Consider the following 27896-nt stretch of genomic DNA (forward strand, 5'->3'; position numbering starts at 1 on the left):
ATCTAATTATTACCTAAAAAGGTTTCATGAAATTCTGTTGTGTGGTATCAGAGGAGTTGCAATGACAAACTGTTGCAGTAGTACATTGAAGCAAATAAGTTCAAAGGGTGTAACTCCTAGAAAAAAAATTGAACCGTAATTTCCTGTCGATATGCACATCAACATAGTATGTCCTTATTATCTAAAAAGGTTTCATGAAATTCTGTTGTGTGGTATCAGAGGAGTTGCGATGACAAACTGTTGCAGTAGTACATTGAAGCAAATAAGTTCAAAGGGGCGTAACACCTGGAAAAAAAATTGAACCGTAATTTCCTGTCGATATGCACATCTACATAGTATGTCCTTATTATCTAAAAAGGTTTCATGAAATTCTGTTGTGTGGTATCAGAGGAGTTGCGATGACAAACTGTTGCAGTAGTACATTAAAGTAAATAAGTTCAAAGGGGCGTAACTCCTAGAAAAAAAATTGAATAGCAATTTCCTGTCGATATGCACAACTACATAGTATGTCCTTATTATCTAAAAAGGTTTCGTGAAATTCTGTTGTGTGGTTTGAGAGGAGTTACGATGACAAGAAACAGGACTGACGGACTGACGGACTGACGGACTGACGGACGGACAGACGGACGGGTCAAAAACATTATACCCTCCGCAACTCGTTGCGTGGGGTATAATAATTGACTAGCAAGGCGATGTTTTTTTTTAATATTCTGAAAAATTGAACCCAACTACTGCTAATAGCGAAATATTATTTCACAATTCCGCTTTCATAAAAGTTTGAAACAAAACAAAACATATTTGATTTTTCTTTGTCTAAATCGTTGCCATTTTTCTTGACTTGCAAGCCAAAATTCCTAAGCGATGTTTTTAGTTTTAGCTTCAGATAGTTTGACAAATTGAACCAAACTGACTGCTAACAGCAAATTATTATTTCAAGATTCTGCTTTTATAAATGTTTGAAAAAAAAAAAATCATGTTTGAATTTTTTGAATTTATCTTATAAGATGCTTCTGTGACATAATATTTGACATGCATTTGGTACAAATGAGGCGTTAAAATGATTACTTAACTTTTATGTTTGTTTGTCTTTTTCTTTTTTAGCCATGATGTTGTCAGTTTATTTCCGACTTATGCGTTTGAATGTCCTTTTGCCATCTTTCGCCTCTTTTTTTAAGAAAGGTAAACATTTTCTTAATCAATATATATACATGTTATTTCAAATATTTCTGCGGACAATTATAGTTTATAATATTAAGTATCACGATTGTCAAAGTGACCTTTGTTAAATTTAGGATATCATGATCTTATATGATCAATGTTTACATAATTAAGATACATCATTTATTCTTATATATATTCAGTTAATTGTTAAGAGCAATTGTGCGTATAACGTGCGAACGAAATAGAAACGAAACTAAACAACTAAAAAGAAACGGAATCAACCAAAGAATTCAAAACGAATCGGAAAAGCAATCAACGAAACGAAAAGAAATAAAACGCAAAATCGTTAAAATGAGGCAAAAGCAAATAAAAAAAGAACAAATAAATTACTGTTTAATTATGGTAACAAAAAATACATTAGCTCTTTTACTTTAAAAAGTGTTGATTGTACCTTTGCGTCCCTTCAACATCAATATAAACAAGATTTGCTTCCTTCGTGGGAAATATAACGATCTGATGCCTAGTGATGCCAGGGACTGAAATAAGAAGATTTTTGAACATCAAAGAACACCTATCATGATATGGTCATGTTTTTCATACGATATTAACCATATTATTATGTATAAGTCTTCCATGGTTTATTCATTTCTGCAAATTGGTCAATCAGAATTAAAAAATGCGTCTGTCGTTCATGGCCATGTGTTTCATTAGATCCGAAATAAATAAAAATTGCTTGCATGAGAGATCATGAATTTTTGCGAGATGAGTTATTATTGGTCCAAGTTTTCAGAGGTGAAAATGTGTAAAAACAGACGGACTGACAGACGGACGCACGTACAGAAAGTGATGACAATAGCTCAGATGGCTTTTTCAGACTGTTCGTGGCGTTCTTATACTTAATCCGTTTGATGTATACTGATTGATATTTTAGTCTGGGAAACATGCCTTATGATTTATCTATTAGTTGTCATTGGCTTTGGACAAGTTTTCATGCAGTAAACTGCATATAATTTGTATGCTAAGATCGATACTTTGTGTCTTTTGTTGATTTTTGTGTGTGTGCTTCGTGTCGATCTGATGAGTCAATGAAGCCCTTTCTATCTGGGTTTTACAGATTGTTCTTATGTTGTTGGTACACCACTGTGCAAGGTTAGGGGAAAGTTGAGCGATCGTAACCATGTTAAACCATTCTGTATATGCCTGTCCAAAGCCAGGCGCCTGTTATTTAGTGGTTATCGTTTGTTGCTGTCTACTATTTATTTTTCGTTTTGATATCAATTGTTTAAGCATATTTTTTTTTTGTCTGTCGGGGCCTTTTATAATCTAAAATTCAGTATGGGTTTGCTCATTGTTGAAATCCGTACGGTGACCTATATAGATGCATGCTTACATCCACGTCCTTTGGTATCTGTTGAATAGTTAGCTCATAAGTCTATGTACGACCTTCAACAATGATACCCTGCTATATATATGAAGTTTACGTTTGACGGTCTCAGAGTCGTGCGAGACAAAAAAACAAGTATGACTGGAAACAAATTTCTAGTTTTTGTAAACATGTTGTGTTGTCAGCTTGTATACTTTTGCATCGCATTTTATTATACTTTGATATGGAAATCATATCCAGAAATCAACGCCACTTTGCTTATTTGAATATTATACTAAAAAAGTCGGATACGGGTCACGGAAATTATATTGAAATGATAGGGAATTTTGAAAAAATGTCTGTTTTAACTTTGATTTAAGTGATAGACAGGTTGCCGGGGCAGAAAATAAATATACACAACAATATACACCATTTAAACGACATATAATGACTGTCGTTGCAAAAATTAAGGTTCCTGAGCTATTTTAAAAATCGAAGCGAGAGGCTTTTAACATTGCAGTATAAAATACTGGCTAAAATGGCTGAAACGTCAAATTTGGAAACTTCGTGTTGAAAATTGGCTAACAAGGTCTTTAGAAATACAGGTTGCCGGGGTGAAACTTGAAACTTGAATGTCCAAAGAATAAGCAAGTCCAAACCTTGTATGTGTAGTCGTTGAACTCTAGGTTCCCACGTAAAGTTAAAATGCCTCTATTTCAAGAAGAATAAACTCACGAAAACACGAAAAATTCACTAAATTCGCGTTCATTGTTTTGATTATGACCGCCTGACAACTTTACGGAAACATCAGAGTGATTATAAACAAGGACTCTGTGACGGGCAACTTATATTATCCGTGTTTTAAAGATTTTAATGATATCAAGCCAGTCCAGTTCAAACTATTATCACGTGGTACAATTCTCATTTACATATTATGAATATTAATTAGTAAAAGTACTACTAATTTCTGGCTATGAAATTGTGTTTATTTCCCATAAACTTATCGGATCCATGCAGATGCGGCAAATTTCGTGTTTTCACGTTGTCGTCTTTGTATAATATTTGTGTGTCTGAAGAAAAAAGAGGGGGGGGGGGGGCTAGGATAAAAAAATTTGTCCTGCATTTTGTTTTAGTTGTAATCTCTGTCCTGCCTTATTTTTTATTAGTTTATCCTGACTTTTTTTACATAAATTGTCATCCTACCTTTTTTTTTTGCCAAGTTGCTCATCCTGCCTTTTTTTTTACTCAAAACTCCAGTCCTGCCTTTTTCTCAAATTTCATCCTAGCCCCTACCCCACCCCCATAAAAGTCAAATGGTAGCTCCCTAAATGATTCCTTTTCAAGAAATTTTATTCATCTTAATTTGGATGGCAGAATTATCATAACAATGATACGGTAAATGCTCAATCAGTAAATGGGTACTAAATTGAAAACAACACGTTTAATAATTTCATGCGTCCGAAGCGCTAAATTATACTGCTATAAAATGAATGGGTGTACCCAATTTTAAACGACTGTTAACCCTCTAAAACGTTATAAATATCTCTGATCATGTCAGTCACTGAGCTTTATCTGACTTATCTTCCCGACGCGTTGCAGCATCATGATGTCAAAAATCAATATTACCTAAATATATGGGGGAAACGTGTGTATGTTTGGCTCAATATTTGATATATTGTGTTGTCGAAACTGTCAAACGGTGATATTTTAAAATCGATCTAGAGCATATAATGAAACAGTTTCCATGGCAATCAATATGTACGCTGAGACACTTGTAACTCGTTAATCAGAATGATAACGAGAGGATACTGCTAAATGTGTGTGCGTTATATTTAAGCTTCTTAGCACACACGCAGCAAACAGGACACAACTATTACACACGCTGCAAATACACAATGTAATTTACATGAATGATTTAGTAGATGTCAATAAAGATTACGAAAATAAAAGAGGAAAAGGAAAGATTACTTGGGTCAAATCAACATTAATGGATCCTGTTATATGTAATATGTAAATTTGTGTGCAAATATTTTTACGAAAAAACGATGTTGTCTGGTGAGTAGACATTTATATACAGTTGTGTGTGATCATAAATTTAAAAGTTTATAAGGAATTTTCATACTTTCATGCATGTATTTTTCGACAATTTTTAAGATTAAAACAGGCAAGTATGTTCGGTGGTGATGAGCTCAGTGTGTGAGACCCCACCACCACCACCACCACCACCACTAAATTTTTCTTTTTGTTTTTTCTATGATGCGTAAAACATGAAATTTCAACTGGTATGTTTTTCGGGAGGGTTGTTGATAAGTCAAATTATATTTGCATTTTTTATCTTGTCTAAATAATTATAATATCTGGGAAGGCTTAAGTGGTGTATCTATAAATCAAATCGAAAATCTCCCCTTAAAAAGTTAAAACCTCAAAAAAATAAACAAGCAACAAAAAAGCGAATCTAAAAGCCCCTCATCCCCATTAACATTATATGTAAAATAAATTGAAAGACACATTGAGTTTAAAGACAAGGGTTTACAATCTAGAGTGAATATCCCCAGTCACTTAACATCAATTTACTATTAAATTATTATTCTTTTAAAACTCAAAATTTTAATTTTCAGTTAACAATCCGATTGCTTATTAAAATGTTCGGACAAGGATTTATATAGTAGTTACTACATGTGTATACAAATCCTTGGTTCGGATAATTGAATATATTATTATCTGTGTAACTTACACATGACACATGTGTAATCCAGCTGCATGGATATTTGTATCCCAAGCAGGGGCGGATCCAGCAATTTAGGTTCGGGGGGGGGGGGGGGGGGGGGGGGGGGGCAAACTTAAATTTTTTTGAGGTAAAATTATCGAAATATTCTTTATTAAGCTGAGGATAACCCATGCTTTGCAAATTTTAGGGGGGGGGGGAGTGGGGCGCACTTACACGTGTAATACAGTGCATGGATATTTGTATCCCAAGCGTGGGGCTCCCTAGGGAAGGCTCACACGTGTAATCCAGTGCATGGATATTTGTATCCCAAGCGAGGGGCTCCCTAGAGAAGGCTAACACGTGTAATCCAGTGCATGGATATCTGTATCCCAAGTTGAGCTATAAAAGGCATTTTGAGTGTCTTGTAACAAATTTTCTGCATTACATTGATAACTGTCTTTTAAACCTTATGTATAAATTTAAATTTTGTTGTCAAATTGTCACATTCATTTCCAAGGTCCGTCAGGCATGTGGCAATATCCAGTAATAAATGGTTTGTCCAGTAAAATTTCATCAATTACTGGACCAAATGACCAGATATTAGAATTTTTTAATACTTATAATGTAAAAGACAGCTAAACCACTGACTGGACCAGTAATGCTTGGACAAATACTGGACCAAAAGACCACAGAGGTATAAAAAAACTTCTGAACCTCTGTTGTCAAAAGTAATTAACTTCCTTATTGGGTGTTCGACAAACCACTAGAAAATCAAAGTTGCTCGTTTAACATGTTTAAGGTTTTAAACTCATGAAAGTGTAATTTTGATTGAGGTGAAAAAGAAACGAAAATGTACTTCACTTTGAAATATGATATTATATATAACACTTATAAACTTCGTCTCCTGTTTATGATGAAGTATTTCTTTTTTACCTGAAGTTCAGTGGTTGTCGTTGGTTCATGTCTGTCATATTTGTTTTTCGTAAACTATTGTTATGTCCCCGCCGTAGTGGAAGGGGCATTAAGTTTTACCCTTGTCCGACTGTACGTCCGTCCGTACGTACGTCCCAAAGTTGGTTTCCGGTCTCTAACTTAAGTTTGCCTCAACCAAATGTTATGAAACTTATACACAATGCTTATTACAACAAAACACAGATCAAGTTTGAATTTTGGTGGCGTCACTTCAACCGTTCTAGAGTAATGCCCCTTTACAAATGGAAAAAACTGCTGAATTTTTCATTTCCTTATTTTAATTTTAGTTTGCCTCAACCAAATGTTATGAAACTTATACACAATGCTTATTATCACTAAATACAGATCAAGTTCGAATTTTGGTGATGTCACGTTAACCGTTCCAGAGTTATGCCCCTTTACAAATGGAAAAATTGCTGAATTTTTCGTTTCCGTTCTCTAACTTAAGTTTGCCTCAACCATTCCCCATTTATTTTGTTATAATTTAATTTTGGATGTAACGCGTCTTCTGATTGGCTGACGTTGTTTTGTTTATCAGCTCATAAACATAATTTTGTCATGTGACCGTGACGTCACCAACGTTTTTTCATGGTTTACTCAGGTTTAAAATGGAATTTAGAATTAAATTATAAGAAATGACTGTAATATTTTTTCTGCCTATTCGAAATAACATAAAAAATGTGGTGCACACTTTAAAATAACCCGCTACGCGGGTTATTCAGTGTGCACCACATTTTTGATGTTATTTCTTCATAGACAGAAAAAATATTACAGTCATTCCTTAAATAAATTATTTCGTCAGTTTTCTCAATTGAATTGTTTCATATTTTTCATGCCGGGGCCTTTTATAGCCTACCATAACGGTATGGGTTTTTCTCATTGCTGAAGGCCGTACGGTTGCCATTTTTTGCTTACTTCCACTATATTTGAACTTTGGTGGATAATGTTTCTGAACGGACACAATTATTTAAGATATAGAAATATGCACTGTAGACTTGTTGAACAAGATGTTTGAAATCATATAACAAATCATTTGCTACTGAGTATGAATGTTTGAACTGCCAAGAATATTTCAATGTTTTGTTCGTAGCTGAGTTCAGTTGAACCGCATAGGAAAATTTCTTCTGACAAGGAGTGTATGATTCTGATATTATAAAAATGCTGTTCACGCATGATGTGAAATTAGGGAAAGTGCAACAAGTAATGTGCTGTTGTTTCTATAGCACCACATAAAAAAAGTGGTGAGGTCACTTTATTTTTAACAAAAAGATGTTGATTTAGAGAACTGCATTGCATTCGAAGTCTTTATAGTGATAAATTTGACCTAATCGCTTACCAATGTAATAATAATTTGGAGGTTTAGTAACCCGAGAATGGACACAATTCCTGAAAGCCCCACATAAGTACTATTCTTAGCATTCTCGGGGAGGAGATTCCAAGAACGTACAGTTGCAGGTAAATAATAATTCAAATAAAGGGCTGTTCTTGTTCGAACAGGGGGGATCAGTGACGAGTTTCTCGTATTATAATTATGTATGGTTGCATGGGATTCTGGAACTAAGTTTGATAAATAATCCGGAGTAATATGATTTTTCATCTTGTAGAAATAAATTAATTTGTGGGCCTCCCTTCGATCTTTAAGCTTTTCCCAACCTGTTTCAAGATATAATCTCTTTAAGGACACCAACCTAGTACCCCCAGTTACCATCCTGGCTGCCTCTGTTTGTACTTTTTAAATCTTATCAATCAAACGATTTGTGTTGTTGTCCCAGATAACATTCTAATAATGGTCTTATATATTTTAGGTATATATATTGTCTCGAGTGTTCGTCTGTCAAGGATGAATTTAAATTTTCGTAGAACATTCAGTCGTTTGTATGCCTTTTCGGTTATTACATCAATATGTTTATGCTATGTGCCATCGTTTGAAATATGTAATCCAAGGTGTTTATGGATGGATACCTCGGTTACAGTTACGTTATCCATGTTAAGTTTTGGATGATCAGGTTTGTGAAGTTTCCGTGAAATTGTTATGGTCTCGGTTTTCTGAGGGTTAAAGCAAAGGTCACTAGCCAATTTGAAGACCATCTATTTTTGCTAGATCACTATTCAAGTTGTTAGCCGATTCTAGGGGGTCATCTGCTATTCTGGAATGTTTACACAATTTATTCACATATATCAGCATATGAAAACATAACTGAGTAACAAATATAAAGTCTGATTGACATCCGGAAGATTGAACCAATCAAAATATTTTTTACCTTATTGATAAAGCACTTTACGCCCATATGGGCCAATGGCTTACACACATTATACATGATATACATATAATACAGTAAAACAATGAAAATAAACAATACAGACACTTTCTACTATAACCCTTTCTTTAAATCCATATATATATATATATAAGAGATTCAAATAAAATTAATGACTCCCTGCCCTCAGTCTTAGTGACTTTTTTAAAAAGGAGCCTAATTTGTAAGTGTCCTGTTTTGTTTCAGGATTGAGGATATGTTTTAATTCATCTATATCGTTTAAGTTATTATATTTATTTTCAATTAACAATTATTTTCTTAATTGTTCATTTATTTTACATTTAACATGTTTAAAAAAGAAATGGAACTCATCATCTACTACATCACAATGTGTACATAGTCTTAAATCTCTGGGAATTTCTCTGAATCTACCAGTTTCTATTATAAACAGTGGTCACTTATTCGAAATTTACAATTTAATTGTCTATGTTCAAAGTTTTCGGAAAGTAGGTATGGTTCAAAGTTATAGCTTTTTAAATTTTTTTTAAAAAAGTTGGAGTTTACTATTCTATTGTAAATTTGATATTTTATCATTATATAAATTTTCATAGTTTTCCAGATTTTGTTTGTATATTAGCCTTTTATTTTTATCCTTATTTTGGTTATCAATTTCTAAATCGTTTTGATTTCTGACATGAATAACATAGGAGTACCAAGAATAAATGCCTGAATTATGTAAAGTTTTTGCCAAATTTAGTGTTTCTTTTAGTAGGGGACTAGTTTCTTCCCTTAAAGTCTATCATGAAAAAGAAGAGTTTGTCTTTTTATAAAGCAATCAAAAGGGTAGCTGCCTAATTCAGATCGAACAGCTATATTACAAGAGCATTTTTTTACTCCTAAAGTTAACTTATTAAATTTATTTAGTACTTTATCAGGCGGACTTTTGTCAATGAAATTAAAGAGTATCTACTTTTTTATTATTTTTATCTAGATATAGATATAAAGTACTAGAAACCAAATAATAAAAATTTTAGTTTTGCGAAAACAGGGATTACGGATTAAAACAACCTGACTTTATCAAAGTTTGTGAAGGGTCGCTTTCGGCATTTACTGGAACTATTATACTAAGTATTATACCAGGCATTTATCACTATATATATGCGTATGTGTGACTGTCAATTTATCTATATTCTGTGTTGCGCAATCTTTTAAATTAGCATAAAGACAGATATAAATATTTGATAATTAATGAAAACGAACGGATTGTTATAGGCGGTTTATAACGTTTAAATAGCGTAAAATGAAATTAATTTTTGAATGAAAATAACTCGGAACGATAATATAAGGCATGAATTATAAAAATATACAAAATCAACATCGATGAACTTTGGACGAACCATTTTCGGGTCATATAACTTTTGAATGCTTAAAATCGATAACAAATCTTAATGATAATAAAAGGCATAAACGATAGAAATATACAAGTCATGTATGTTCCTGTCCCAAGTCAGGAGCCTGTTATTTAATTGATGTCGTTTGTTGCTGTATATCATATTTGTTTTTCGTTCAGTGTTTTGTATATAAATCAGGCCTTTAGTTTTCTCGTTTGAATTGCTGTATCATTTTGTATAAAATCAACAATAATGAATAATTTTTGGGTCACAATATCATCTTTATATTCCAGTCCTTGTGAGCCTTATTTTGTAGAACCTATATTTTGATGTGTTGTTTTATCAGTCCTCGCCCTGAACATGCTTGAGCTATTTTTACTGGACGTTAATTAAACATCAATCAATCAATCTACAAAGCTTAGAGTGGTTGATTTATTGAAAATTGTCTAAATGCAATGACCATGTTTATGACATGTTCAGACACAGGAGCTCATATCATAGATGTTTTGGGGCGGTAAAATGAAGCAGCAAGTGCAATTTAATTTGACGATGAATTCAATTTTACTTGAATTATGTAACTGGGTCAGCGGTGCCCATCTTCGATAGCCAAGGGTTACAATTCAGTCCCCTCCTCTTCAGATAATAGAAGAACATATGTTATTACCAATTAAGGGCCCACAAGGGGCATATAGAGCATATATGTATAAGGAAAATGAACATTGATTAGCAGAGATCCATAGAATTTAGAATACACAATCACAATACAATATTAGATTGTAATAAAGCCCTTGGTTTATTGTATATAATATAGACACATTTTTCAAGATCTGACCTAATTATCATGTGCGCTGCCATTAATCTATCACGTGGTGCCACAGCCATAGCACTAATGATAGATAACGCACGTGCTTTAATCACAACAATATCGATCTTCTGTTTACATTTTGTTTTCCACTATTTTCCTTTTCGTTTTGTTATGGAGAGTGAAAATAAATACAAAAAAGGTGGTGGGAACTCATGTTCGAATTCAGTTCATGGTTGTTCCAATAATCGAAAAAAAATAACTTTATGGAAGAAATCAATGTGTGCATTACATGGTGAAATGCACGACCATTGTCCCTGTTTAATTCCTTACAGACTACATGTAATGCCATCCAAAGAATCGATACGACTTGAGTGGATAAAAGCTTTAAATCGGAAAGATCTTCCGAAAAACGTATATGTATGCTCTAGCTGAACATTTTATTGACGGAAAACCTACAGATCGGAATCCTTCTCCTAAGTTAAAGATGGGGTATGAAAAACAAAACTCCGGGTAGAAGAAAAATTTTAAAACATCAATTGACAGTGAAAAAGGGAAAACTAGAAAATGGTGATTCCGATTCCGATATGGAAATAAAAGAATTGGACGCTACTTTAGAAAGTGAACCAGGCACAAGTACGTCGTATGAGAAATTACCAGAGGCTATTTGTAGTTTTAATGTTGTAGAAGCTTCATCTACTGTTAGTACACAACATCTTGAATCGGACTTCTTACCGCAGAAAGATCACACATACGGGAAAGAATGGACCGATTTCCAGACTAAATTTTCTCAAACAAATATAGTTTTAACGGAGGAAAAGGGAGTTCAAAGTAAATCTGATGGAGCAACTATGTCTGCTGCACAAAATTTAATAACGGACAATGACGCTTTATTGTATACAGGGGTCACAAGAGAGGTCTTTTTCACGCTGGTGAAATCTTTTACTCCTTTCAATACATTTAGTTTTCAATTAGAGGTAGCAGATCAATTACTCCTTGTGCTCATGAGACTTAAGTTAAAGGAGTAGGCCCAGTAAGACCCCTTTTTGGCCCCAAAATATAGCAGTTTTACAAAATTGTTAAAGTGTAAATTTTCAGCTATTTATTGGAAAGAAGAATAGTTCTGTTACATACATATGGACTGTTTTTGACAATACAATGCACATGTATCGGGTACTAGCATCATTAAGTCATTCTAAATTACTGAAATCGTCAAAATTTTAGCATTTTGGTTAATTTTTAGACGGTTTCCGTCTGAAATGGAAGTGGCCGCATTTGTGTTCATTCTTAATATTTAAATGTAAGTTGTATTTGATGATAATACATAACATATATAAAGGGTGAGAATGAACACGGATGCGGCCACTTTCCTTTTTGACAAAAACCATCTGAAAAGTGACATATTATGGCATATTTGATAGATTTTTCATATTTAAGCTTGAATTTGAGCATCTTTAATGACTAAATCAGTTCAAATCTTTCACATTAACTAATTGAATCGACTGAAGTAGACACTTAAGTGTTTAAAAAGTGTCCAAAATCTTTCATCAGATGAACCTGAATTTTGAGGCCAAAATCGGCCCTTACCGGACCTACTCCTTTAATTTTTGACGATATATGCAGAAGATTTGGTATATCAAGTGGTTTAGCTTGCAAAATATTTAATTCGTGGATTCCTGTGTTGGCAGATAAGTTAAAGTCATTGATTGTTTGGATCCCTAGAGAAGTAATAAGAGACTGTTGTCCCGAATCATTTAGGGAAAATTATCCCAGAACTACTTGTATTATTGACTGTGCTGAAACATTTATTCAGAGACCAACTAATTTAAGGAGTAGGGGTGAAACGTACAGCAATTACAAGTCCCATAATACAGCTAAATATTTAGTAGGAATATCCCCACATGGACAAATTATGTTCAAGACATATCCAAAGCTTTTGGTGGTCGTGCTAGTGACAAATTTATTGTAGAAAAATGTGGATTCATGGATTACTTGCTTCCAGGTGAAGAGATTATGGCAGATCGTGGCTTTACAATAGACGACTTATTGTTTCCATTGCGTGTCAAGCTGAACATTCCAGCGTTCAAAAAAAAACAAACCTCAGTTAAGTACAGAGGATGTGACAACCACAAGAAGGATTGCCAGAGTACGAATACATGTTGAAAGGGTAATTCGACGATTGAAGGTCTTCAAAATTCTAAGTGGGACTGTGCCTGTATCATCCTTAAAACTGTTTGATGACATTTTACTTGTATGCTCTGCTTTGGTTAATTTATGGTCAGATCTGATCAGAGATACTAATGAAAGTAATGAGTGAAATTAGTTTGTTATTTTTTTCTCTTCTTTTATTGAACAGGTCGGGTATACATGTATACACTGTATATGTACATGTATATTTAAGTCGTTGATTAATGTAATTGCTATAGACGTACATTGCATTATGATTGTATTATATTATAGATCCATTGATTGTTGGTTGTTTAACGTCCAGTGGCAAATAGTTCATGCATATTCAGGATGACATATACATGAATTGAATAGCAAATCTGTTTGTTCCCCTCTATAGACGTCTTTTGGTTATTTTATGAACTCTCCCTTTTTAAATTTACCTTGGTGTTAGTTTTGTTTAGGGTCAAATTTATTTTGTAATTGGGTGTCTGTTGCATTGATATATATGCATTGTCCCACTCATCTCCTCTTATTCATAATTTATAATAAAACTTTCATCGCAATACATCAATCAAAGAGTAAAACATATTGGAGGTATTTAAATGAAAACATTAAACTTGGACACCTTTTTATATTAATAAATGGTTTCATGATAAACCTTTTAAGATCTTTTACTCTTTAACTGATGTAATAAGATGAAATTGTTACAACCGACAAGCACTTTAAATGTCCTTAAAAATAACACAGGGTTCTTTGTGATAAGACAGACCACACACTGACTATGAGGATAATCAGTGTTAGAATATAGCAAAGTGCTCTCGACCAATGAAATTGTAGGATTGGGTACCTCTTAATTGTGAAGAATGAATGTAAATCATGTTCTTAGTAAGGGATTATCCTATTATTTGAATCTATTTACAGTTCAAAACAAAGAGTTTCTATAAATGAGTTACAACTGCCCCGAAGCACATTTATCAGATTGAAAGGATTTATGACACAGTGATTGGAACTGACTAAAAGTTGAATGGTGAAACAAACAAAACTCCAAAATAAGTTGAAGTTTACTGGTGCAGTAAAATTGGTACCGTGAATGTTATTATGCAAATATTGATAACTTTAAATTACTAAAAAATTAAACAATACCAAAGCAATGCAAAAAAAGAAAAAAATAATCTTTCAGATAAAAAAAAAACCTAAATCTTTATCTTTCCAACTTTGATTACTTGATTAGCGGTTGGGAAGAATAGTTATTTCCAATATTCCGATAAAAAAATAAAAACAAACAGGAATTTAATTTTGAACATATTAAAAACCTTTAAAGGCATTATTTTTGAACACTTCCCTGACATAATGAAATAGTATTTGATGTAAAAAGCCGGACCAAAATATTGGCTGTGAAATAAAATTTAGTTTTAACTCAAATGCATAAATTGATTTAAACTGTAAATAAAAAAAAGGATAATTCCTCACTAAAATATTACATGATTTACATTCATACTCACAATCAGGAACCATATACAATTCCTACCTTTCTTTCTACTGTCGTGTCACCTAATATCTATAACGGATTTTAAAAAAAAATATATCCCAAATAATAAGAAAGTCCTTACATCACTAAAACTAATCCATAAATGACATGCCGAAAAAGGAAGTCATACATCAATTATAAACATTGCACTGACAATGAAACTAATTCTTGAATAGATCATTTGAGCCTTGAGCACTTTACAATATTCTAAGTTTGTAAGAGAATGATAATGCCTTACTTCATGATAAGTACTCGCTAACGCTCGTACTTAATCATGAAGAAAGGGATTATCATTCTCTTACATATACTTAGATAATTAAGACACACCATGGTATTAACTGTGTAAATATTACTTAACACAGTAGGGCAATTAATTGACATATTTCTGATTGAAGAATGTAAACATATATATTTCACGATACGATTGAATGCTTTGTTTACGCTTTTATCATTACTGTAATGGCGGACGTAATTATAGCGCGCCAAGCGGCGAAGATTATTACTACGGGTGATAATTGAAAAAAACGTGTCTATAGTTACATGAAAAATAAATAGATCTAACTCATATTGACTTTAATAAACTTTCGACCAGCATTAAGGACCTGATTGTCTTCACAGCTGAATAAATAAATGAATTTTTGCTGATTGTCCAGTATAGAAAAGTTTGGTATTTTTTGACAAGCAAAGTCAAAGAGAGCATCTCTATCAGAGTTGAATTTTTCACATGAAGTTAAAAAATGGATTTCATCTTCAGCACAGCCAGAGGCGCACTTTTTTCAAATATTCTTTCATTTCGTGGAATATTTGAAAAACGGCCACTTCGATTTGAAGCTTATGAGCAAAATCAAAGTTCTTAACCAAAAAGAGATAATTTTCTTAACCAAAATTTTATTTAAATAATTGAACACTTTTCCATCAGAAGCAAATTTTTGGCTAACATACCAATTGTTAATATATTTAGTGTGAATTAATTTGCTAAATATTCAAAAATTTATATTGTCCAAAACGTTATACTTCTTGTTTAATTCCAAAAACTTCTAATAATGAGAACCAAGAAGTTATGTTAGATTTGCGAAGCTCTTGAATGCATTTATAAGCGTCATTCATCAGACTAAATTCAGTCGGAAGATTTTCAAATCTATACCAGTATTTAAATAATGACTTTACAATATCATAATGTTGGTTGAAACGCCCCAGTCAGTCTGATAATACATGTACAGCAAAATTTACACTCCTTTTGTGTACACCAAGTATAAATTTAGAGAACTTGAGATGAATTTCCTCACACCATCTATGCTCACACTGAGTGAATATTTTTATAAATATTTTCAAGATTAATTAAGGAGGATTGATAATACATGGATATGACTCGACGATCAAGTGCAATCTTGGAAAAATACTAATTATGTTTAGGGCACATGTGTATCAGAAATAAACCCATTGATAAAAAGATCCATGTGAACGCATTACATATTTGCTTTGACCTACATATAGGCACACATTTGCAAATGAACATTTTATACATGCACTTGTAATCATTCACCTTGTGAACGGGGATTAAGTTACAATGTTAAAACTAGAATGAGGAAAAATATAACACCAGTTATTTAAAACGGTAAGGCCCTTGCATTGGGAGTGGCAAGCCGACATTTATGCATCTATTTTGTTGACATGCACAAAATGCAGATTCAGTGCATTGTCTGGGATTTAAGGTAGGCACTTTGTTACATAAATTTGTTAACCATTTATCTTTTTTTTTCTTTTATACCTATATCTATATTATATAAAAATAAGAAGATGTGGCATATTTGTAACTCTCCACCGGAGACCATTTGACGTAGAAGACCGCAAATATAGGTCATCGTACAGTCGTTTGAAAAAAGCGGGACACTGACCCCTGTCGTCAAGATTTTGTAATTAATATGCTCTTACAGCTATACTCTGAAAAAAAATGGAGGAGTTTTTCTAATATTTCCCCTTTTAAGCGTAACTCTAAGTATATTTAAAATATATAATTTCTTAAAGTTCAGGTTATAAGATCTTATAAAAAAGAAAATGTTGGCATCAATGACAATTTTTAGTTTATATTAAGCTTTCCTTATATGTGTTCATTATCGACAGATGCGTTGTGAGTGTTTAGGGCCATTTTAAGGAGGTTAGTTTTTAACCGGATTTTCAAAGGAAATATCGGTTATTAATTTAGGGATGTACGGCGGGCGGGCGGACGGGCGGGCGGGCGTGCGGGCGGTCGGTCGGTTGCCAAACAGTGTCTCCATAATAACATGAAAAAGCCTTGACAAATTATTTTCAAATTTAGATATGTTGTTACTTGTGACTAAATGAAGGTCAGGTTCAATTTTCACGAATTTAGCTTTTCTCCTTGTTGAGTTATCGCCCTTTTTAACATCCAAAAGTGGTATTTTTAATGTGATTGAGTTATTTCTCTTTGAACAGAAATAGTTAATTATATATATAAAGTTTAATTACACAAACATGACTAATTTTCACCTGTTGATAGATAATGGCATCTGGTAAATGTCTGACACAATTATAATTGGATTGACAGATTTATTTGAAAATTTTCTGTTTTCTAAGTGTTGATGATTATAAGCTATATATAGGACTGTATAAATAAAGTTGGAAATTTACTGTTCATTGTTAGACATTTTGAAGATAATTACAGATAAGTTTTATAGATTTTTAAAAGATATTGTATTAATGATAAATAAAATTTTGAATTTTTATGCCCCCGTCGTAGCGGTGGGGGCATTAAGTTTTACACTTGTCCGTATGTACTAAGTCCCAAAATTGGTTTCCGTTCTCTAACTTGAGTTTGCCTCAATCAAATGTTATGAAACTTATACACAATGCTTATTACCACAAAAACAGATCAAGTATGAATTTTGGTGGCGTGACTTTAATCGTTCTACAGTTATGCCCCTTTATAAATGGAAAAATTGTAAAAATTTTAGTTTCCGTTCTCTAACTTAAGTTTGCCTCAACCAAATGTTATGAAACTTATACACAATGCTTATTACCACAAAACACAAATCAAGTTTGAATTTTGGTGGCGTCACTTTAACCGTTCTAGAGTTATGCCCCTTTATAAATGGAAAAAATGCAAAATTTTTAGTTTCCGTTCTCTAACTTAAGTTTGCCTCAACAAAATGTTATGAAACTTATACACAATGCTTATTACCACAAAACACAAATCAAGTTTGAATTTTGGTGGCGTCACTTGACTCGTTCTAGAGTTATTCCCCTTTATAAATGGAAAAATTGCTAAATTTTTATTTTCTTCTTAATATCAAGTAATTTTAAAATTGGAGTTATCTTCCTTTGTCCATGATTATAGTTGAATCAACTACAATCAATGCTTTATACAATGCAATGTTTAATTTTGACTTCCACTGATAAAACACAGATCAAGTTGAATTTGGGTAGTGTCACTTTAACCATTATTGAGTTATGCCCCTTTATAAATCGAAAGATTGCAAAATTTTTAGTTTCCATTCTGTAACTTAAGTTTGCCCCTACCAAACATTATGAAACCTATACACAATATTAATTACCACAAAACTAAGATCAAGTACAATTTTTTTGTTTCCGTTTTCTAACTATAGTTTGCCTCATAACCAAATGTTATGAAACTTATACACAATGCTTATTACTACATAATACAGATTAAATACGAAAGTTGGTGGCGACACTTTTATCATTCTTGAGTTATGTCCCTTTATAAACATAAGAATTGCTGAATTTTTCGTTTCCGTTCTCTAACTTTAGTTTGTCTCAACCAAATGTTATAAAACTTATACACAATTAACCGTTCTAGAGTTATGCGTGTTTACAAATAGAAAAATTTTGCTGAATTTTTAGTTTCTGTTCTCTACTTAAGTTAGCCTCTACCAAATGTTATGAGACTTACACACAATGCTTATTTCCACGAAACTCAGATCAAGTTCAAATTTGGGTAGCGTCACTTTTACCGTTCTTCAGTTATGTCCCTTTATAACTACATGATATGCAAGCGGGGGCATCATCTTTGTCCTCATGTGGACACTATCCACATTTTTTTTTTCTTTTCTTTAGTGAATTGTTTGAAGATTTTTGTGGTAGGTTTGTTTGTTATTATATAAAAACTAATTTTCTGAATGCGATATATATTTTTTTTTCTTTTCTTTGGTAAATTTTTCGAAGAATTTTGTGGTAGGTTTGTTTGTTATTCTGTTAAAACCAATTTTCTGAATGCTTAATATAATTTTTTTGATGAAGAGAACTCCTTTAACAAGAGTGCACACACTGAAATGTCTCGCCTTCTTTACTAATCATTGATATTATGTTGATACTCCAAAATATAAAGCTTTATTACAACTGTCACATAAACTTAACATTAACCAAGAAATCTAAACATTGACCAATGAACCATGAAAATGAGGTCAGGGTCAGATGAACCATGCCAGGCAGACATGTACAGCTAACAATTCGTCCATGCAACAAATATATTTGACATATTGCTTATAGTTTAAGAAAAACCGACCAAAACACAAAAACTTAACACTGAACAATGAACCATCAAAATGAGGTCAAGGTCAAATAAAACTTGCGCGACTGACATATAGATCATAAAATATTTCCATACACCAAATATAGTTGACCTGTTGCATATAGCATGTATAGTATTAGAAAAAAAGACCAAAACTCAAAAACTTAACTTTGACCACTGAACCATGAAAATGAGGTCAAGGTCAGATGTCACTTGCCAGCTAGACATGTACACCTTACAATCATTCCATACACCAAATATAGTAGACCTATTGCATACAGTATAAGAAAAACAGACCAAAACAGACCAAAACACAAAAACTTAACTATAACCACTGAACCATGAAAATGAGGTCAAGGTCAGATGACACCTGCCAGTTGGACATGTACACCTTACAGTACTTCCATACACCGAATATACTAGACCTATTGCCTATAGTATCTGAGATATGGACTTGACCACCAAAACTTAACCTTGTTCACTGATCCATGAAATTAGGTCGAGGTCAAGTGAAAACTGTCTGACGGGCACGAGGACATTGCAAGGTACGCACATACCAAATATAGTTATCCTATTACTTATAATAAGAGAGAAATTAATATTACAAAAAATCTTAACTTTTTTTTCAAGTAGTCACTGAACCATGAAAATGAGGTCAAGGACATTGGACATGTGACTGACGGAAACTTCGTAACATGAGGCATCTATATACAAAGTATGAAGCATCCAGGTCTTCCACCTTCTAAAATATAAAGCTTTTAAGAAGTTAGCTAACGCCGCCGCCGCCTGATCACTATCCCTATGTCGAGCTTTCTGCGACAAAAGTCGCAGGCTCGACAAAAACTAAGCTTATATTGTCTATTAATAAACATATATTTAAATTTCTGATTTTGGGCCCAGTTTTCAAATTGGTCCAAATGGGGTCCATAATTAAACTGTTTGATTTCAACGTAAATTGAAAATATATAGGGTTCTTTGAAATGCTGAATCTAAACCTGTATTTATTTTCATTATAAATTAGATAATATCACATTGAGGTCCAGAGGGTCCTAAATTAAACTTTTGTTTAATTTCATCAAAAATTGGGGTTCTTTGATATGCTGATTCTAACAATATTTTAGTGATTGCATCATATCTAATTTTAGAGTATTTAGTCATCACTGGTTGTTTGTTATGATTATTGATTATATTAATTTGAGTTATTATATGAATTTTGAGTTATTTTCTTTTAAACAGAAATAAGTATTTCATAAAAAAAGTAATTCTTGGGGTTCTTTGATATGCTAATTCTTACAATAAACTTAGATTTTGAAAATTGAACCATAATGGGTAAATGTCTAATTTCAAATTTTTCAGTTCTTTGACTACATTCATTTTTGGTCATAAACCTATGCTGTGTCAAATATTCAATCACAATCCAAATTCAGAGCTGTTATAAGCTTAAATGTTGTGTTCATACTTGCTCAAATGTGCAGTGTTTGACCTCTGCAGGAAAATCCGGTTTCCTGTCACTCTGACAGCCTCTTGTTTAAAAATCTTTTTAAAATAATTTATTAACATTATCTCACAACATTGTGACATGACGACACTTTAGAAGAATCTAGAGCATCCTAGAAAATCCCCAAAATACTTGGCTATCGTACCTCACTAAATATACGCCTATATGAAGGGCTTTTAATATCAAATATATTCAGTAGTGTTTGTACAGGATGAAATCGGGAAATCTATAATAAATGATTAATGCCATGCCTGCATAGCTCCTACATTTTGTAATTAATCACTGATTTCATGACACTTAATCTGTTAATAAATTTCAATCTATGTCAACATGATTTTATACTTAACCTTTCGATCTACTCGCTCAGTCTACACGATCTATGCCAACATATTTGTATACCTAAATTTTAAGATGATGGTATAGGTTGAATAAACCTTTGTTAGTTGATAGAGACTTTCGGACTAAGATGCTGTTAGACCGAATGTGTAAATATCATTTATATGTCTGACTGGGCTACACAAGCATTCAGGACGGAACAGCTTCAATTGTGATTTCAGATTTCCTAATTAGATTTATAAACATATTCTATCATAACTATTGAAGAATTGCACGTTTGACCAGGTATACATGATGAAAACAAAACATATCAGACGACGTTCAAACGCTTTACGAATATACTCCTCGTTGTCACAATATTTACAAATCATCATATATAGTCCGAGATTGCGCAGACGCCTGACGACCTTTATACATGTTATAAGGTCATACTGAACCTTCAACAAGTCCTGATAAACAATGATAAAGGTCGTCAGATGTCAAAGCAATAACGGACACATATGACCTTGTCCAATACTACTTTGGCATCTGACGACCTTTTATTTTAACTGTTTAGGAATTAGGGCCAAAAAGGGATCAAAAACAAGCATTTTTCTTGTATCAGGATAATAAATTGAGTATAATTCTATGAATCTCTGTGAAATTATACCACAAGCTTCCATACCAAAAAAAGGAAGGTAACTTAGGTTAGGATTGATTTTGGGGGTTATGGCCCTAACCGATTAGAAAAAAGGGGCCAAAAAACAATACTTTTCTAATACTTTGTATATATTAGTTCTTGACCAATTTCAATGGGGTTTAATTCAAAGTCTTGAATTCTTGGGGCTCTTTAATATGCTAAATCTAACCATATATCTAGATTTTGGATTTGGGGCCCCGTTTTTAAATTGGTCCACTAAAAAGGTCCAAAGGGTCCAAAATTAAACTTTGTATGATTTCAACAACAATGAATTCTTGGGGTTCTTTGATATGCTAAATCTGACCGTGTATTTAGATTTTTGAGTTTGGGCCTGGTTTTCAAATTAGTCCACCAATATGAAACTTAGTTTGATTATATCAAAAATTGAATTCAAGGGTTCTTTGATCTGCGGAACCTTAACATTCGTTTTTTTTTTATTTTGGGTCCCGTTATCAAATTGGTCCACATTGAGGTCCAAAGGGTCCAAAATTTAACTTTGTGTGGTTTAATCAAAAATTGAATTCTTGGGAATCTTTGATATGATGAAACTAACAATGTATTTAAATTTTGGATATTGCACCATAAAAGGTAAATGTCCAATTTTAAATTTTCAAGTTCTTAGACCACATTCATTCTGTGTCAGAAACCTATGCTATGTCAAATATTTAATCACAATCCAAATTCAGAGCTGTATAATTGCACAATTAATAGAAATTGTAAGTAGATCCATAGTTAAAAATAAATATTGCATCGAATTCTAATTTTAGAGAAAAAAAATTAGTAATAAATATAGTTTGAAATTCACTGCTCATTATAAGATATTATGAAAATAATTAAAGATAAGTTTTATAAAAATTTTTAATGACATTGATATAATGATGAATGATATTAGAAATTTTTTTTATTCGACCGCAAAATTTGTTGCGGTCGTATAATGTTATGACGTTGTCAGCGTCGTCGTCGTCCGAAGACATTTGGTTTCCACACAATAAAATGAGTATAAGTGTATGGATCTCTATGAAATTATACCACAAGGTTCCATACCACAAAAGGAAGCTTGGAGTTGGTTTTGGGGGTAATTGACTTTATTGATTAGGAAGTAGGGGCCAAAAACAAGCATTGTTCTTGTTTCAGGACAATTACTTGAGTATAAGTCTATGAATCTTTATAAAATTGTACCACAACGTTCCATACCAAAAAAGGAAGGTTGGGATTGATTTTGGGGGTCATGGCCTAACCGATTAGAAAAAAGTGGCCAAAAACAATACTTTTCTAATACTTTGTATAAATTGCATATTTCTTGACCAATTTTAATGGGGTTTAATTCAAAGTCTTGAATTCTTGGGGTTCTTTAATATTTAACTTTGTTTGATTTCATAAAAAAATGAATTATTAGGTTTCTTTTATATGGTGAATTAAAGGTGTATTTAGATTTTTTTTATTTTTGGGCCCCATTTTCAAATTAATCACGTTAAGATGCAAAGGGTCCAAAATTTAACGTTTTTGTTTGATTTCAACAAAAATTGAATCCTTGGGGTTCTTTGATATGCTGAATTTAACTGTGTTTTAAGATTTTATACGACCGCCAAAATTTTGATTTTCTGGTTTCCGGACAATAACTTGAGTATCAGTCTATGAATCTCTATGAAATTGTACCACAAGGTTTCATATTAAAAAAAGGTTGGGATTGGTTCGGGGGTTCTGGCCCTAACCGTGGATGTTCGACCAAGCCTCGTTCGAGACATATCTTGCCTTCGGATGTTCAAATCGAGGCTCGTACGAGACATGATATCTTGTCTGCGGGTGTTCAACTAAGCCTCGTACGAAACATGATATCTTGCCTATTCAATTAGTTAAAACAAGTTATGTTTTTATCATTTCAGAGAAAGGGGATGTAGTCAATATGAAGGAACCCGTTGTCGAGACAACCGGATGGTTGTCTAAGAGAGGAAGTCATTTTAAAGTTCTGTCATTCTGTTTAATATGCACGATTGTCTATATTTATTTATACTCAAATTTGACAATCCGAACGATGGTTGTTAATGATATGATGCAGAATACTATTAATGATCTTCAAAGATGGAAAAGCAAAGTGGAAGGATGGGTGAGAGGATTTTCGGAACTTTCGCAAAATCAAAGTATTATTAGTACTGAGGGACAAGTGCAAACAGATTATGGAATAGAGAGACACAATGAGTCTAAACATTTAACCGACCCAGTGCAAACAACAACACAATCACAATTATTTACTCAACATTGGAAAAAATATAAAACACTTAAAGAACGAATCGCAGCTTTAAAAGATGCTATAATCAGGAACGAGGCTGACCCATTGTTAACTTTATTTACAACATGGCCGACTAAAGTTGACAAATTCCTTGTACATAACAGCACGATTAAAAATTGGAATTCATTATATCCATTTGTAAGATCGGTTTTCTTTACAAACGAAGAGGATTTATCGTCTAGGGTGAAATCCATGGGGTGGTCTGTCTTACCAATTGTACAATCTGCAGTCGGGATACCGATATTGAAGTACATGTACACAGATACAATGGTGAAATTTAAGTCAACGTTTTACGCCTATTCAAACGGTGATATATTATTCACTGAAGGTTTAGTTGAGACGTTAATTTCGCTTTTAAGTTCTGACCTTGACTACAATAAACCGTTAATGATAGTTGGTCAGAGAACAAACGTTCAAGATATGACAGAGGACGAAACATCATCTTTTGACAAAATCATACAAGCTTCTAAGCGAGGAAAACTGTTTACACCTTATGCAGAGGACTTCTTTATAACGAACGCTAATTACCCGTGGAAGGAGTGTGCGGAAGTCGTGATTGGCCGAAGAGCATATGACAACTGGCTTGTATTGAATGCCAGAAAACGCGACCACATAACAATTGACGGTACTAAAACTATTCTCGCAGTTCACCAAACAACGAAAGCTGGAAATTTCGAAGGGCATGGTAGACCAAACAGTAACTATAATGATAGATTGTTGGTTAAACTTTATCGTCGCGTTTATTATGGATCAGGGTTAACTTCGTGTACCTCGTACTTCACTCTACCTAGTTCTTCAGGAGAATCAAAACTCGAAAAAAGAAAGGTTCACAAAAGCTGTTTCCCATTGTAAGGGTCACGCAATGTTGTCTGCAACCCGCCACCTGACTTTGCTCTCGAACTTTTAAACTGAAGGTATAATACCAGTTTGCTCTCGAACTTTTAAACTGAAGGTATAATACCAGTTTGCTCTCAGAAACAGAATTATACCTGTTGGTTCTTCGATACGGAAGGTATACCTGTTTGCTCTCAGACATTGAAACCGAAGGTATACCTGTTTCACGATATTTTATTTCTGACGACTCTCAGGTAGCCAAATTCTTGCCAAGTATTTAAAATATCAAAGAGATATATATACTATTATACCAGTAGGTGTTTAAGTAAGTGCTAATTACATGCAATGTATGCGTCAAACATGAGATGATATTTTATCCAATTTACATGTTGATAATTTCCTCCCAGTCCATGGCGTATACAAAGTTACATACAATCAAAAATCATTAATTTTAATTTTATTGTAGTTTAAAGTGACTGATTGTGTACCTTTAGTTGATGTCTACCCTTAAGTACTTCAGTGTTTGTCTTTAGTTATATCTTATTGTGTTTGACCTTTAGGGAATTTTGTATTGATGGCAGATCCATGTTAATTATTCACAAATTTTCAATATACTCGTCGGTTTATAGAGCTCGGCATATTTTGAAAAGACTCGATTATTGAAGACTGTATTACTAGATGTCTTTATGGTATTTTATGTTGTGGGATTGCTGTCACATTGTTGAAATGCAACATATATTTTTATTCATATTCAGTTTTTCTGAAAAATGAATTTATTATTTGAAATTTTTAGTTAGCATGTTTGACCCGAGATGAATAATCATTCGATGTTTTTGTATTTTTATTTAATATTTTTGTTTATATACCCTGTTTAATTCGTATTTCTGTTATACGTTCGTGCATAATATTTACATATTCTATTTTAATGTAATTTTAATGTGACTACACCATGATTGCTATATTGGATAGTGCTGACGTCGTCCGAATGTTGGGTCCTTGAAATATTTCCGTTAGATAACTCGTCTTAGTTGACTGATCCCCCTCAAGTAAAACCACACTACTTCACACTTGAAGCCGACGGTATAACATACGGTTATTGTGGTCCTGTCGTTGAGAGACAAGATACATTTAAGAGTCTGTTTGTTATACATGAAAAACAATGTTCATCACTTATCATATCTCCATAAATGTTGGCAGTACGAGATAAAATGTTGAAACATACGAAAGAGACGGCTGCCAATTTTCGTAATTTTTGTTTTGAATTTTCATTAAGCTTTTGAATGCCGCATGCATGAAGAATATTTGGCCTTTTTCGGAATCACATTTTTTTTCTCAATATACTATCCATTAATTTATAATAATTGCTTCTTAGACAAAACACCTAAGAAGTACAATGTACTTATTATACAGTCTTATTATATATCTAGTAAATAGATAATCAGCATTGAACCAGGATATATGAATCAGCTACTCAAGTTAAAGACTGTATATTGGAAAATATCAGTTTAATAATATATAGTTAACCTGGCCAGATTAAATAATTTCCAAGTGCTATGATGTAGACGTTTAAATTTTTGAAAGTCGGGGGATTGTGTAAGGGGCTCGTTTCCAATCGGTTTGTAATTTGTTCAAAGTGTCCTCACAATGTATCATTGAAATCCATTCAGTGGTGCAGGAGTTCTCAATTTGAAAGGTACAGACATAATGCGTATAGTATGCCATCCGGGTCGGTATGAAATCATTTTATAGCCTAATTTTGCTGATAATCAATGACTATAAACGGTCTCAATAGTTGCCACCTTTTTAGTGTAAATATCATATAACACTCAATTATTTATGACGCTCTGAAGTAAGAGACATATGTTTTACTATCGAACGTAAACACAGTTATAAATTGTATCATGTTTCTAAATTTAAGACATAAATTGCACACACATTGACACATTAATTCGTCCATCTAGTTAGATGTCAAAGGTTAACAATGATTATAAACCTTCCCCGGAACCCGATATTAAAATGTCTATTTCCAAAGTTTATTACAAGATAAGTTGTAATACCCATGCAGGCAGCTGGCTTTTGTTGTTTTCAATGTAGACGCGTTGTTCTCGGTTTTAGTATAACGATATTATTAGGCTAAATATTTTACCACACTAGTTTGTGTTGTCTGTGCTTTTCTAAAAATCTAATTCACGTACTAATCAGCCACCACGGTTGCGTAAATATTGTTGACATGCATGTAACTTATAGGTAACTGATTGATCTATATGTAACTGTTTTGATCTCTAGGTAACTGTTTTGACCTGTAGGTATCTGTTGACACACATGTAAATGTAGGGAGGGGGGATAGTAGCATGCATGTATATGGGGGATAGTAACATACATGTATATAGACCCATACACGAAAAAACAGTTGTCGATCTAAGACGGTATCTTAGGTATTTTTAGTACAGATCAGCTAATCTATTTATTTGAGCATTTTTCTCTTATTCTTTTTCCTTAAAATATTTCCCATTATCACAAGGATTTAGGCGTAAAATTTCATCGTACATTAGTAATATGTTTGATATAGTTTAAAATACTCCACCCTATTATAATTGTATCGTTTTTAAAATATTTTTGAAATATATTTTATGGTTTAATATATGGTATATATAATTTTTATATACATGTATATATATCAATCAAATGTTTTAATTTTTTCAGGTAGTTTTAGTATTGCATTTTATTGGTGAATAAGTCATGTTTGTTTTTAAATGACTGTGTTAGTATTTTGAAAGACCTGTCGTCTTATTTTGTCATAATATGTATTACTGCAATTTAAGCTCTCCACGATATAGCCGTATGCGCTGTTTTAATTGTAGATTACATTATCCATGGGGAGCTTTGTGTAGCCATTTATTGTTAATGCATGAATATTTTGCTTGAAAATCAAAGACCATAAAGCATTACACATCTTGTCAAAAGTAAACTTACAAAGTATTGTGTATATTTATGTTTTGTTGAAAATAAAATTATTTACAAAAACGAAGGATCTTTTTAAATTAAAACTTTGCCCTTTTTATGCATATTATGTGTGTATTGTTAAGGAGAGGACAATTAGAGTGCATTTGTTTCTAACCCGAAATTTTATCATCGATGACTATGGTTTAGTTAACGTTAAGCTGCTATAAAAAACAAATACATCGTTTATTGAACTTTATTGTGTAGTAAGACAGAAATAGATTACATACACGCACTGTAAACAAACAGGTATAAGTGCGGGAAATAAATGACTAGGACTTTGCGAAAACAACACGTGCTCGTAATTATTTAAACGACAGATGCAGAAACAAATGTATCGTTTAAACGTCTCAACGATAAACGAT

General features: G+C 32.8%; 2 protein-coding genes across 2 annotated transcripts in view; one reads left to right on the forward strand and one right to left on the reverse strand.

Moving 5' to 3' along the window:
• LOC127701844 (uncharacterized) overlaps positions 1-27896 on the reverse strand; it is a 347060-nt gene that overhangs the window by 256251 nt on the left and 62913 nt on the right. The window lies entirely within an intron of this gene.
• Positions 4171-27559, forward strand: LOC127701841 (uncharacterized). The gene is made up of 2 exons (XM_052205813.1): positions 4171-4579; positions 23294-27559. Exons 1-2 carry the CDS (start codon positions 4570-4572, stop codon positions 24547-24549), a joined length of 1266 nt encoding a protein of 421 aa, XP_052061773.1. The 5' UTR covers positions 4171-4569; the 3' UTR covers positions 24550-27559.

The sequence above is a fragment of the Mytilus californianus genome, unplaced genomic scaffold, assembly GCF_021869535.1.
Source record: "Mytilus californianus isolate M0D057914Y unplaced genomic scaffold, xbMytCali1.0.p SCAF_5, whole genome shotgun sequence".
Classification (NCBI taxonomy): domain Eukaryota; kingdom Metazoa; phylum Mollusca; class Bivalvia; order Mytilida; family Mytilidae; genus Mytilus; species Mytilus californianus.